The sequence below is a fragment of the Mastacembelus armatus genome, chromosome 4 (genome assembly GCF_900324485.2).
Source record: "Mastacembelus armatus chromosome 4, fMasArm1.2, whole genome shotgun sequence".
Taxonomy (NCBI): domain Eukaryota; kingdom Metazoa; phylum Chordata; class Actinopteri; order Synbranchiformes; family Mastacembelidae; genus Mastacembelus; species Mastacembelus armatus.
The window spans coordinates 21,634,981-21,649,417 of record NC_046636.1 but is presented as its reverse complement, the minus strand read 5'-3'; the positions used below and the strand labels follow the sequence as shown (position 1 = coordinate 21,649,417).

General features: G+C 43.6%; 1 protein-coding gene across 2 annotated transcripts; it reads left to right on the top strand.

Annotated features, from left to right (window-relative positions):
• Positions 1 to 270: 270 nt before the first annotated feature.
• On the top strand, positions 271 to 11,917 carry oma1 (OMA1 zinc metallopeptidase). Of its 2 annotated transcripts, XM_026305499.1 has the most exons (9): positions 271 to 747; positions 4,273 to 4,501; positions 4,636 to 4,809; positions 5,189 to 5,296; positions 6,446 to 6,574; positions 6,824 to 6,898; positions 7,460 to 7,609; positions 10,256 to 10,576; positions 11,233 to 11,917. In XM_026305499.1, exons 1-8 carry the CDS (start codon positions 362 to 364, stop codon positions 10,553 to 10,555), a joined length of 1,551 nt encoding a protein of 516 aa, XP_026161284.1. In that variant the 5' UTR covers positions 271 to 361; the 3' UTR covers positions 10,556 to 10,576; positions 11,233 to 11,917. The 2 variants fall into 2 exon arrangements, with proteins under 2 accessions (XP_026161284.1, XP_026161283.1); XM_026305498.1 differs by having other exon boundaries at positions 10,256 to 11,917.
• The last annotated feature ends 2,520 nt before the right edge of the window (positions 11,918 to 14,437 follow it).

Below are 14,437 nucleotides of genomic sequence, written 5' to 3'. Positions count from 1 at the left end.
TTCAAAAATTATATGTAAAATTTAAACGTATTATAAAAAGTTATTTTATAGTGCAATAAAAACAAAATACACTTTACATTCATTCATTAAGCCTATATATATATATTTCTGACACTTACAACAAACTAAACTTGGAAAATCTGTTGTAAATGCAATGAGTAGTGATTATTTTAGCTGTGGACAGACCTCCTGCCGCCTATCTATGAACACACGGCGGGACACTAACCGGAACTTTTCGCAGCCGAGTTGTTTCTAGTGGGACTCGTTTTGGAAGAAGCAGTTCCGATCAGGTGCTTACAGCTAGCAGAGTGGTATTAACAAATTACCAAAATGAAAAAGTAACGATAACATTGTCAGGACAATGGCTGCACTTTATGTTCATGTTTTAAGGAGCAGACGCTTCTGGTCTCTTTCTGTAAGCCTGACACGACACGTCCAGCTCAGACACCAAGTAGGACGTCCCCTGAAGGAGACGCACCGTGCGTCCTCTCAGACCAGCTGTCAAACAACAAACCCTGTCCGCGTCAGAGCCACACCGGCTGGACCACCAGTATTTTTCTATGGCAATGGAAGAACGGTGTGTTTCCAGGGTAGTCCCAAAACCACATCACCTCTGCAGCCTGGTCCCGTCCCGACACAGTCCGGACACCGGTTCCACACCTCAGCCCCTGTGAGGGCCCTGCCTGCCCCTCTCATATGGATGGTGCTCAAACCTCTGCAGAAGCTCATTGCTATAATACTGGGCAGGTAGGAGACTGGAGCTGCACAGTGATGGCTTCTTATTATAGACTTAAGTGGCCAAGTCAAGAAAAACATACATATAACACTTTAAACACCATCACACTCATTACACAGGTGTAAAAACAAAACAGTGTTTCATTAGTGAGATGATCATGCTGGAGTAATATTTTCATTGCCTAATGCACAGTTTTATTCAACTGTATATTATACATAACATACTCATTAAATAAGCATGATCATAATTGTTTTATCAACAGTTGTATTAATTGTGCCATTTAAATTAAAACAAATTCATTCATTAATTGTTGCCATGTTTCCTGTAATGAAATGGTTTAAATAAACTGGTACAAATGAATCACTAGAGTGGAGTCAGTGTAGCACATGAGGCTCCATAACATGTAACACCAGTGAGGCTTTTATGCCTTTGCTTTTATTTTGGGTCAGGGAACTAAATTTGGAAACATTTTCAGCCACTCATCATGGAGCACCCTGTAATACAGAGATCTGTTTTATTTTGTCTGTTATTTTGTCATATTTTGAGAAAATATTTTGTTTATGCTGCAGATTTTTCTGTTTGACTTTTCTACTGTATTTCAAAAATGGAAATTTTACAGATGTGTCCATCCATCTATCCATCCATCTTCTTTTGCTTATCCGGGGCCGGTTTGCGGGGGCAGTAGCCTAAGCAGGGATACCCAGACTTCCTTTTCCCTGGACACTTCCTCCAGCTCTTCTGGGGGGACACCGAGGCGTTCCCAGGCCAGCCAAGAGAAATAGTCCCTCCAGTGTGTCCTGGGTCTTCCCCGGGGTCTCCTCCCGGTATGACATGCCTGGAACACCTCCCCACGGAGGTGCCCCAGCCACCTCAGCTGGCTCCTCTTGTTGTGGAGGAGCAGCGGCTGTACTCCAAGTTCCTCCCAGGTGACCGAGCTTCTCACCCTATCTCTAGTTGCCCGGCCACCGTGCGAAGGAAGTTCATTTCAGCCGCTTGTATCCGAGACCTTGTCCTTTCAGTCATGACCCAAAGCTCATGACCATAGGTGAGAGTGGGAATGTAGATTGACCGGTAAATTGAGAGCTTTGCCTTTCGGCTCAGCTACTTCTTCACCAATCGCATTACTGCTGCTGATGCCCTGATCCATCTGTCAATCTCGCGTTCCGTCCTTCTCTCACTCGTGAACAAGATCCCAAGATACTTAAACTGCTCCACCTGAGGCAGGATCTCTCCCCTGGCCTGGAGATGGCAAGCCACCTTTTTCCGATTGAGAACCATGGCCTTGGACTTGGAGGTGCTGATTCTCATCCCAACCACTTCACACTCAGTTGCAAACTGCCCCAACGCATGCTGGAGGTCCTGGCTCGATGGAGCCAACAGGACAACATCATCTGCAAAAAGCAGAAATGAGATCCCGTGGTCCCCGAACTGGACTTCCTCCAACCCCTGGCGGCACCTAGAAATTCTGTCCATAAAAATAATGAACAGAACTGGTGACAAAGGGCAGCCCTGCCAGAGTCTAACATGCACTAGGAACAGGTCTGACTTACTGCCGGCAATGCAAACCAAGCTCCTGCTTCGTTTGGTCGAATGCCTTCTCCAAGTCCACAAAGCACATGTGAACTGGTTGGGCAAACTCCCATGAACCCTCGAGCATCCCTGAGAGGGTATAGAGCAGGTCCAGTGTTCCACGAACAGGACGAAAACCTCATTGTTCCTCCTGGATCTTCCTCTCCAGCACCCTGGCATAGACCTTCCCAGGGAGGCTGAGGAGTGTGATCCCTCTGTAGTTGGAACACACCCTCCAGTCCCCCTTCTTAAAAAGAGGGACCACCACCCTGGTCTGTCAATCCAGGGGTACTGTTCCCTATTGCCATGCGATGTTGTATAGGTGTGTCAGCCATGACAGCTCATCAACATCCAGAGACTTGAGGTACTTGGGGCATATCTCATCCAGCCCCGGTGCTTTGCCACCGAGGAGCTGCCAAACTACCTCCGTGACCTCAGCTTGGGTGATGGATGAATCAGCCTCTGAATCCCCAGCCCCTGCTTCCTTTATGGAAGACGTGTCGGCAGGGTTAAGGAGATTCTCGAAGTATTCCTTCCACCGTCCGACAATATCCCCAGTCGAGGTCAGCAGCTCTCCACCTCCACTGTAAACAGTGTTAGCAGAGCACTGCTGCCCCCTCTGGAGGCGCCAGACGGTTTGCCAGAATCTCTACAGGGCCGACCGGTAGTCCTTCTCCATGGCCTCACTGATCTCCTCCCATACCCGAGTTTTTGCCTCCGTCACTGCCAGGGCTGAAGCATGCTTGGCCCGGCGGTACCCATCAGCTCCCTCAGGAGTCCCACAAGCCAACCAGGCTAGGTAGGATTCCTTCTTCTGCTTGACGGCATCCCTTACCACGACAGGCACGCGAGGCCTTACGGCCACAGCTCCTAACCGCTGCGTTGACAATGGAGGTGGAAAACATAGTCCATTCAGACTCACTGTCCCCAGCCTCCCTCGGGATCTGGTTAAAGCTCTCTCGAAGGTGGGAGTTAAAGACCTCTCTGACAGAGGATTCGGCCAAACGTTCCCAACAGCCTGCCAAGTGTGTTCCTCCTCCGCCAGCGGATCCAACTCACCACCAGGTGGTGATCAGTTGACAGCTCTGCCCGTCTCTTCACCCTAGTGTCCAAGACATATGGCCGAAGGTCAGATGACACGACTACAAAGTCGATCATCAACCTCTGGCCTAGGGTGTCCTGGTGCCATGTGCACTGATGGACACCCTTATGCTTGAACATGGTGTTTATTATGGACAAACTGTGACTAGCACAGAAGTCCAACAACAGAACACCACTCAGGTTCAGATCGGCAAGGCCGTTGCTCCCAATCACGGCCCTCCAGGTTTCACTGTCGCTGCCCACGTGAGCATTGAAGTCCCCCAACAGAATGATGGAGTCCCCAGTAGGAGCACCTTTCAGCACCCCCCCAAGAGACTCCAAAAAGGCTGGGTACTCTGCACTGCTGTTCGGCCCATAGGCCCTAAACAACAGTGAGAGACCTGTCCCTGACCCGAAGGCACAGGGAAACAACCCTCTCATTCAGGGGGGAAAACTCCAACACGTGGCGGCTGAGCTGGGGACCTATGAGCAAGCCCACGCCAGCTCGCGAACGGGCCCCAACCCCAGCCCTGGTTCCAGGGTGGGACCCTGGCTTCGCTGTACCGGGAGACGTCACAGTCCTTGCTGTTCTCTTCATAAGGGTTGTTTGAACCGCTCTTGGTCTGGTCTGTCACCTAGGACCTGTTTGCCTTGGGAGACCCTGCCAGGGGCCTACAGCCCCTCACAACATAGCTTCTAGGATCATTCGGGCACTCAAACCCCTTCACCACAATAAGGTGGCGGTTCAGGGAGGTCAGGGAGGGGTTTACAGATGTGTATGAAGTTTAAAATTATTCTTTCATTTTAGTTCTTTCATGGGGTTGGTTTAAAATCATGATCCACCTAAGCTCAACACAAACCACCTCATGGTCTCTCTCTATGTAAAGGAGTATAAGGAAGTGGTGGGTGGCTCTACCAGACAACCGTCGGCAGCTCATGCGCGAATGGGCCTGGCGCCGACGTTGGCATCTGGCAACAGGTATAGGGGTTGCTATGGTGATTGTGGCCCTTCTCCTTCTTACCCACCTGGACGAGTCCCCAGTGACGGGACGGACACGTCTCCTGGTGTTCAGCAGAGAGAACTACATGGAGTTGGCAGCCCTGACTTCAGAAGCGGTGAGAGTAGATAGACAGTAGATAGAAAAATACAAATGATCTTATTTACAGATATTTTTGACAAGATTAATTAAATCCGCAATGGAAACAGTCCTGACAAAAGAAATGACACTGCACACGTGTGTGGGTTTCAGTATGTAGAGCAGTTTTCAGAGCTGCTGGTTCCAGTCACTGACCCCCGTCACCAGGTGGTAGAGCGGGTGGTGCAGCACCTGGCAGAAAGGAACAAGGACATACCTGAAGTGTCTGATGTCACCTGGAGCATCCACGTGGTGCAAAGTCCCAACATTAATGCCTTCGTCCTGCCGGTCAGTAGTCAGAAAGACAGTTAAAGAAATAAGGTTTTCTGTTATTATGGAATTATACCCTTAATCTCACATGTGAGCATGTGTTAGCATGATAGTACAGAACAGTACAGTACAGGTACATCTGTTGCTCCTTTAAGGTACCCTTAAAAAGGATTAGTTTTTCACATTACATTTGTCTTGTTGCTCCAATATTTGAAATATGAATAAATAACATATAAATAATACTGAGTAGTTCATGTGAATTGCTGAGTGCCAAGATATGAGTAGGATATAGTGTATTGGGACATATCAGTTACAGAATGAGGTAAATTGTCAGTGCCAAAGGAATATCTACTTTTCAGACACTATGTGACTCAGATTCGGATTTTCCTTTATGCAGAACGGCAAAGTCTTCATGTTCACTGGGATGCTGGATGCTGTGGCAGATGTTCACCAGCTCACTGTTGTCTTGGGACATGAGATGGCTCATGCAATATTGGGACACTCTGTAAGTACAGTAACAATAGGTTTGTATTGTCAGTTCAGCTCAATAGGCATGGAAACATACCTGACACTGTATTTATTTATAGGAAGGATTCTCGCATCGTGTGCATTCATTCATTCATTCATTCGTTCATTCATTCATTCATTCATTCATTCATTCATTCATTCATTCTTTCATTCATTCATTTATTCACGTGAACAAATGTAATGGGGAATCATGCAGTTTAAATGGTAGGATACACATTTAATTAAAAAATATAGAACCCTGCTTATCTCAGTAGGGAATTTAATGAGTCAGAAGTGCTGTAGTGTACAAGGCCCTGTGTACATTAGGCTGATATTTGAGGGGCTTAGTTGAAAGTACGACGAGGACATGAGCCACTGAAAGGACTAAAAGTGCAAGTAATGAACAAGTTTAGTCATTTAGAAGCACTTGGCACACAGAGTTAAAGTTAGAGCTGGAAGTCTTCCCGGACTCTCACACAAGGTTGTAAAATATGTATGCGGACCTCCTATAGGTATGAGCATTATAAACCGAGAGGCCTGACTATTAATCATCAGCCCTCTGCTCCGTCTGTAGTATTGGCTTGAAGTATTATCAGTTGCAGTGTTGTTGCATCAGCCGGTGATAAAAGCTCACTGACAGTCACCTTCAAATACACTCTAATCCTGTCTGTGCGATGATGGCCAGAGCCCTGTCGACCTAGGGCACTGTCGTACTTTATTAATTTTCCACAGATGGCTGTTTTTACTGGCTATAAAAGCTCATTCTTCTTGTTCTAAAAAGTATCTAATGAAGTTGCAAGTATTTCAAGACTTTAACCGTCCTCGGAGGAAATGCTTGAAGGAGATTTTAATTAGATGAAGGGAATGAGCATCGATGGGTTCGGCATTACCCAGTAGGTGTGCTCTATTGGATACGCTGTTAAAACCTCTAAATCTATTACAAAGTAAAAGTTCCACTAAAATAGATGGGAACGATCAATATGTTCCAACCGCCTCATTCACCTCCCACAAACATTTTACCTCTATTTTTCTCTCCCTGTCCCAATTCTTTTCCTTTGATACCTCAAACCTTTCCTTTCCTCCTTCCATCTTTTTTCACCCTGTGTCATCCTTGTCATCCCACATCCCTCTGCTCTCCTCCTTCCAGGCAGAACAGGCCAGTCTATCTCATGTTGTGGACCTGCTGTCCCTCATTCTGCTGACAGCCATCTGGGCTGTGTGTCCTCGAGACAGCCTTGCACTGCTGGGACAGTGGGTGCAGGACAAGCTTACCCAGGTGTGACACATTTCAGAGTGCTAAACATATACACTGTATAATACTATTTCCTGGTTGCCACTCAAACAGAGAAAAATAAAGGTTCCACAATGCATGTTCTTTAATGACAAAGCAACAACACAGTTTCACTATATGTTATTGTAAAGTTATTCAAGCACTGTAATAGACTTGGACTGTTACTAAGGGAAATGTGCGTGAATCTTACAGTTTGTACAACCTCATACATTACACAACATTTCTCTCTCTCAGATGATGTTCAGCCGTCCCTACAGTAGGAAGTTGGAGGCTGAAGCAGACCAAGTTGGACTGCAGTTGGCTGCTAAGGTATTATCAACTCAAGTTTTTAATATTTTATGAAGGGGCACTAAGTTGTTAAGTTGATTTTTTTCCCCCCTATTTTAGCTCAGCTTGGGCAACTAACATTTTCTATTTTTTTTGTAATTTGTAAAAGAAGAGGAAGTGTTGGGTCTGATAAAAGTGTTTAAGATAAGATGTTAAAGTTCACGTATAAGATGTTAAAAGTCAGTATATGCTGGCCTTTGTTATTTCCACTTCAACCTTTTTATGGCAACTTCACTTTTTATGGCAATCCAACACTAAATTGTTAGAGTGGTTCTTAAACATGATGTGACAACACTCAAAATTATTGTAAATTATACCTAATTGTTTTAAAGCTTTTTTTCTTTGTGTGGTAATCAGTATTTTACAAGAAAGAATTAGTTGCTCTCAACCCTGTAATCTGTCCCCAAGGCACTAGGGGGCACTGTTGTCAAACTAAAATAAACTCAGATGATTAGCCTGTAAGGATTTTCATCTTGGCACAAGACAGAGGAGTGCAATATTGTATCTGTGATTGTGATTTCATGGCGTGTGCATCCTCCCCAGGCGTGTGCAGATGTGCGAGCAGGACCCGTATTTTGGCATCAAATGGAAATCAGAGACCAACTGAGCGGCGAGCCCACCTTCCCAGAGTGGCTGTCCACACACCCATCACATAGGAACAGAATCACTCAGCTGGACCGCCTCATACCACAGGTACAGTCACACAGCCCTGTTTCCCTGCTCAGTTAAAAAATAACAGCAGCGATTAACAGTAGCTCTTAAATGTCACTAAATGTCTTTTGGTTTTTTTACATCAGTTATGTAATTTAACACCTATCTGCAGCTGTGATTCATCTGTTTGTCTAAAGCAAAAGACTTGTTGAGCCCTGGTGTGAGGAGAAAGCCCTACACGTCTGTTGTTTAGAAGAAAGAGAAATAGCTTTAGGAGCTGTTGGAAGGAGTCTTAATGGATCTAATGAAGCATCTGGAGAGATGTGTATCCACCTGCAGACAGAGGAGGGCCAAAAGGAAGGAGAGACTTGGGGAGGAAAGGAAAAGATATGGAGTTTTAGGAAGACAGAAAAAAACATTTTGCCACACAGGAGCCAGGATTTCTGCTTAACTAAAACTCTTACAGGATTGAGCCCCAGCGAACCTCACATGCTCACACACTGAAAACTAAATCAACAAGCAGTTAAAGCAGCAAGTTTTATGGAAAGTATCAGCATCCACAGTCATTACAACTTACATGCTTTGTGTGTTTGGGTCTGAGGCAGAGAGAGAGAGAGAGAAAGAGATTAAAAGTGTATTTAGCAGCAGTGAATTTAACCTTGAGTGTGAGTTGGACTTTTAGTACATTGTCAGATGCTCCATGCACGAAAGGCGAACAGATGGGTAAACCACTAATTGTCCATCAGGTGCCTGTGTTGTTGAGTGTGTACGTATTCATTGTGTGAGTGTGTGTGTTATTTGTATGTGCCCCTGCATGATATCATATCCCTGTGTGGTAGGGTGACCTCAAGCAGCAGTCGTTGTCAAGGCCAGGCTGCAGCCACAGGCAGCGAAGTGATGAAGACTGTTGCTTGGGGTATTCATCGGCCCGCTTTGTGCCTGCACTGAGAAAACTCTCTGTCTCTGTTATCTGCGATACTCTACTCACCCTAAACAGTTCCATCCAGCATAGCAGCACATACTGTATGAACGAGTTAACAGCTGAGCTCCGTCGGGTGAAAGTGGTGCATAATGTGATGTTTTTAACCTTGCGAAGGGGTGACAGCATCAAGCTACTTAACCCAACTCTTGTGAGGGCACTCCGCCTCCACTAGTGTGCTCATCATCCTTAAGCAAAGCACATTAAGTCCACTGGTGGCATGAAAGGGAGAGCCTGTTGAGTGGGAAGCCAAGTGCATGTATGTACTCAGAGTCTTGTACGTGATTCTAAGTGAGAGATTAATGAGTCAGGCTTGTGTGTGGGTGTGTGGGACAGACAGAGGGAATGTCCTCTAACTGCTGGGATGTGGTTGTGGTTACTTCCTACCAGCTCTGCTTAGCCAACCTGTATTGGATTAATTTAAATTGGAGACAGTGCATTCTCTTGCTGTGAAGTCGGGAAACACATACAAAAGTAGACTACAGCCACTGTTCATACTTCTAAAAAGGGCTATGAGAATTGTTCATTGTTCCTACTGTCAAAAATGTTGCTGTTGAAACTGTGGAACAAACTGTTTAAAAACAAATATAAAGAGGTCATTTTCACAAGGTACAGGGATGTGGAGATGTTAGTTTAATTTACCTTTGAAGTGCATGGACAATGGTGTATTGCAAAGAAAATGAATGTTTATTGCAGATATTTACATTGTACAATTGACTCAATATGGTGTATGAGTGGGTGATTCGACACAGAATATAGAAACTAAATTGACTTATACTTTACATTTTTTGTGTAGGCAGCATAAATGGCTTTGGTGTGTGTGTAATGGAGTATGATGATATGGGAGGACAAAGAGGTAGGACTAGATAAGTATTTACTAAGTATTTACTTCCCACTCCTTTTCAAACATGTAATATGTATAGAAGAGATATCACTTGTTTCAATTACTATTCATTGTACCAGTTGTATGGATATTAATGGACTGTGGACAATTTAGTTTGTTTTGGAACTGACAATGAAGATTTTTTTATTTAGTGTATTAAAAATAAAATAATATTATTCTGCCATATTTTTAGCCATTCCATCAAAATGAAATATTTTAAATACCTAAATAACTGTTAGTTTACTGCAAATGATCAAAAAGTAGAAAGCTAACACACTAAACTAAAATGTCTTAACATTAAACTCAAAGCACAGCTGTGCTTTTAGTACAGCCTCACAGAGCAGCTAGCATGTTTGTAGACTCCTGTTGATTCTCCCTGTGGCGTCCTGTTTTGTTCTGTCTTTAGCTAAATGCATCTGTTTTTCTCTTTGTCTTCGTTTGTCTCTGGTCCTTCACAATCTCCTCTGTCTGCATCACATTCATGTCAGTTCAGAGCTGTTGCTTTTTAATGAAACATCTTCATCTGTTACCATAAAGTAAAAACAAGTAGCTGATTTCCTGTTCTACTACACTGCAAACAACAACACTAAATGGCTCACTGCTAAATCAGTGAACACATTATAGAGCTTATCCATCTTTCTACTTAATGTGGTACTATTTAATGAACTTCATGTTTGCAGTTATAAATCTTTACATATTTTCCCATGAGCATGGTGTAATCTATTGTGTTCTGTCTTGAATTTCTAATGTTGTTTCCTCATTTCTTTACACTTACTGCAGCAGTGTAGATCAAGTGCTCATGTCTGTTCACCGTCTCCATGTTCAGGCTCTGGATTTGAGGGAAAGCTGCGCCTGTCCTGCTCTACCTGCTACTGACCCTCGAGTCATCTTCTCCAAGAGTGTCCGTGTATTGCTGGAAAATGCCAAGGACCAAGAGAGAGGAGGGCGAGAGAGAGCAAGCAAACCTCATCTGCCTCTACCCCACAGCCCCAGCTCATTCCCCACTGGACTGCCTGCAGCTCTGCTGGGCCAGAGTGCACTTCCTGCTTCCCCAAATTTGGATCACAAGAGCAAATGTCCAGTCCCAGAGACAGACATCCCCACACCTTCTCCTGCTCATGGTTAAGTGAACGGAGAACAGCACGGGGTACAGTTTATTGTCAGGCAGGTGTTATCCTCATATAAACATCTGATCACTGACTGAACTGGACTCTTTGCTAAAATACTTTTCATCGTTTTCCATTACCTTTCTGAGCCCCTGGCTTCATATAGTAACGGGACAAAGTTTCCATCCAGCACAGCAGACACCCAGAGTTGGTCCTTATTGCTGAGGGTGGAGCTGATAGTGGTGTAATGTAACAAGTGACTGGGATTATTAGAAATTAGAAAACTGGTGGAAATGTGAGCAAACACAAATAGAAAAAGGGGGAAAAATCAGTGCTCCTCCTAACCTTTCCCTCCACTGCAACACCCGCCAACTGAACTGCAGAGAATGTAATCCATTTCCAGTGACTACAAAGATGCCACATTAATTAGATAACCTTGAACAGGGAAATGCCGAATTAATTAGTAAAGCTCCCATGCATTGCAAGATTAATATGTGCATTATTCATAGACGCACCGCAACAGAAGTGAGTAAGCACTTTGTGCATGTTGGAGGCTGTGTCCATGGCAGGCAAAGGACATCTACATTCTCATTATGACTCCTACATTCTCATGCTGTGCACACACACACACAGCACCTTTATTCATTCTCTTGGCTGAGGGACTTAATGGTGTAAATTTATGTTGGGTTGTTTGCAGGTTTTCAGCATTCTCCCCAGGAATGCCAATATCTACTGTCAAGCTTGGAGAAATCTTTCATGGGATTTTGTAAAATCTTATTTAACAAGGCAAGTTGACTGAGTAAACATTCTGATTTACAGCAACAGCCTGCAGGAGCAGTTGCACAATGGAGAGGGGAGGGTAGTTTTGGTTTTTATCTTGGTAATATTTGTGTGTGTGTGTGTGTGCGCACGCTGAAACAAAATGACACAGTTGCTTATACTCCAAAATCAAAAGGGTATTACCGTGTTTTTATTTGGGAAAAATTATTGTATGTGTTTAATTCTTTTTGAGTGCCGAGTCAACATCAACAGTTTTTTTTACCTACTGCTGAAACTTTGTTTTATTGCAAACAGGATAGGTCTATAATTTAGTCCATGTCTATATTAGAGTAAGTGACTAGTGATTGGTTTTGTGCAAATCATTGCAGTGAAATGGGAATAATGTTTGCATATCAGCAGCTCAGCAGAAATGTACTCTGCAAGTGGCAGGCAAGAAAAACCTGGAAGAAAATGTGTTATTCTGGCTTCTTTTTTCATTTATCAACAACATGAGGATCGTGCACACAATGTAATACATATTGTGTTTATGCATGTGTGAGACTAAAAGGAAAGTTTCACTCTGTATCGTCACACCAACCAATTATACAGCGGATGAGAGAAGAGCAGCAATGTAGACTGATGCACCAGCCAGTTTCTTCTGAAGCATTCATGTCTCTATCTTGTGGTGTGTGTGTGTGTGTGTGTGAGAGAGAGAGAAAGAGAAAGAGTTAGCAACATTCATAGCAGTTACTCATTGATGCCAGACTCCTGGGGAAATTCCTTACTGGCCTCTCACAGCTGATCAATCGTATACAAAGTTTGAAAATCTCAGACAAGATTACACCAAGCCAGTTGTAATCAGATGAAAGTTACTAGAATTCCCATCAGCTGGCCTCACTGCGGTGCTTTTTTAATGTCCGCCAAATGTTACAAGCTTGTGCTTGTTGAATACAAGATCAAACTTGTGCTATATCTGTGCAATGAATAGCATTTGAGTAACATGCAAGTTCATTTTTTGGGTCTCTTTTAACTGAAATTGAGATGGCTTAAGGTTTTGCTCTTCCTGGTGACAGAGTTTTGACCTTTTTTTCGTTTAGGAATTTTTTTTTTGTTTTCATGGAGACTTCACATTTCCTTGTGTGTATGCTGAAGCATCTGGATGCAGTTCCCTCACCACTCAGAGAAATTGGAACATGAGCAGGCAACAGATGACACACTCACACCCAGAGGTAATTGTAATGAGCGTGATACAATACACACACACTGCGCTGAGTAATTGTAGCCTACTGCTGGAGTCTAAACAATACTGCGACAGAGGGCTTAATCAAGGAAAACAAAGAGACAGCAGTCAGATGGATTCAAAGGACAGAAATAGAACAGACAAAGAGACAAAGTGGAACCGCAGGGATTGACAGGAGAAAAGAAAAGATTTTGTTTCAAGTGTGTAAAAGAGCATCTTTTTGGTGTGATTTACATTTAAATCAAACATCAAACATGAATTTTTAGTATATTTTAGCTCAAATGCTGGATAGGAAAGTCTTATTCTGAGGGGTTTCTCTGTTCACATAGGTAGCCTTGGGCAGATAAGATCTATTCCACGAAGTGAGTTAGACATCAGATGTCAACTTTATGTCTGTAAATTCACCTTAAGTCCCACATTGTCTTGTGTTTGTATTTCTTCCACCCACTAGAGACATCAGACTGCTTCTGAGACCTCTGACAAACTGCTTGAAGGTATTTCAAGGTATTGACAGGCAGCGCAGTACTGAAAAGTAGAAGGAGCAGTAAAGGCAGAACACCCACAACAGAGAAAGCAGAATTCAGTACACGATAGACAGCAAACTCAAGATGCTGTTTCCCCAACATAAACACTCCCAGAGAGAGTCAGGGCAGTGAGAGAGCAACCCAGCACATCTGCTGTGTAGGTGGCTGAATGATGTCCCAGAATGCAGTCAGGCTAACCTTTGACCTCCCTGTGGAGATTTGCTCAAAGTGGCTGATCCACAGTTTCATTTCTTGGATCCACCCCGACACACACACACACACACATACACATTCACACATACGTAGCAGCTGGCTGCACTGTGTAGAGGGAATATGGTGATGGTAATGTGTGCGTGTGTGTGTGTGTGTGTGTGTGTGTGTGTGGAAGTGGTAAAAGTTGTTGCGTCCTTCCGCTGTGCATTAATTATACATGTGTCATGTAGGTGTCTGATTGAAATGAATATTTTACTGCTTTTAATCACTGCCATTGCCAGAGTGATGGAGCATCTGGCTGTGTTACCTGGGTAATTAAAGATGGTGTCTCACACACAAGACAGGCAAGTCTCAGAGGTTGTGTCTGCAGCATGAGACAGAAGTACTCAGGAGGCTTACTAATGAGTCAAATTAGATTTGGAATGTTTTAAAGCAATGGGGCCCATGGAAAAAACAAAGATAACTCATTCTTTCTTGCTATTGTCCAGTTTTGATTTGCTAAAAGCTTTTCTCAAAGTCCAGGGGATAAGGGAAAGTCATGGCGAGAATGTTGAGCAGAAGGTAACCTTAGCAATATTAGTAAGCTATTTTAAAATGCCAAAACATTCCTGCTGTAGTCAAGACTGCCAGCACGTTGTTAGTTTCTGTAACCATGTGGAGGTACAAGTCTTAATGAAAAATATAAGCTATTTGTGTATTTAAATGGCATCAACGGTAATAAGGACTGTTCTGATCAGGTTCATTTATCATTGTTAGGCCAGTGTCTCATGGATGAAACCATTTCTTTCTGCTGTCTCAGCACAAAATGTATATTTTCACTTCACAATTTGTCATTTCCCATACATTTCCCAGAAGATTTCCCTCTGCTGAACATACCTGGCACCAGAATCTTACTGAGATTCTTCAGAAGGCTGAAGTTGTTGTGCTTTTATAATGTTGCTGCTAATGTCTCAGCCTAAGAGCATCAAGCTTCATGTGCAATTTTTAGCACTAAGGGTTCTGAAATTAACAAGGCCATTTATTAAAATTGACCATAGCTTGGTAACTAGTTAAAAACAGAATGATTTATTTATGATCTGACGTTTTTGAATGGTCTTCGGTCAGTAGTTTTCCAGGGAGCTGAGCTTCATTAATGGAACAGTCTGGTTTGGGGTCATCAAGGCTAT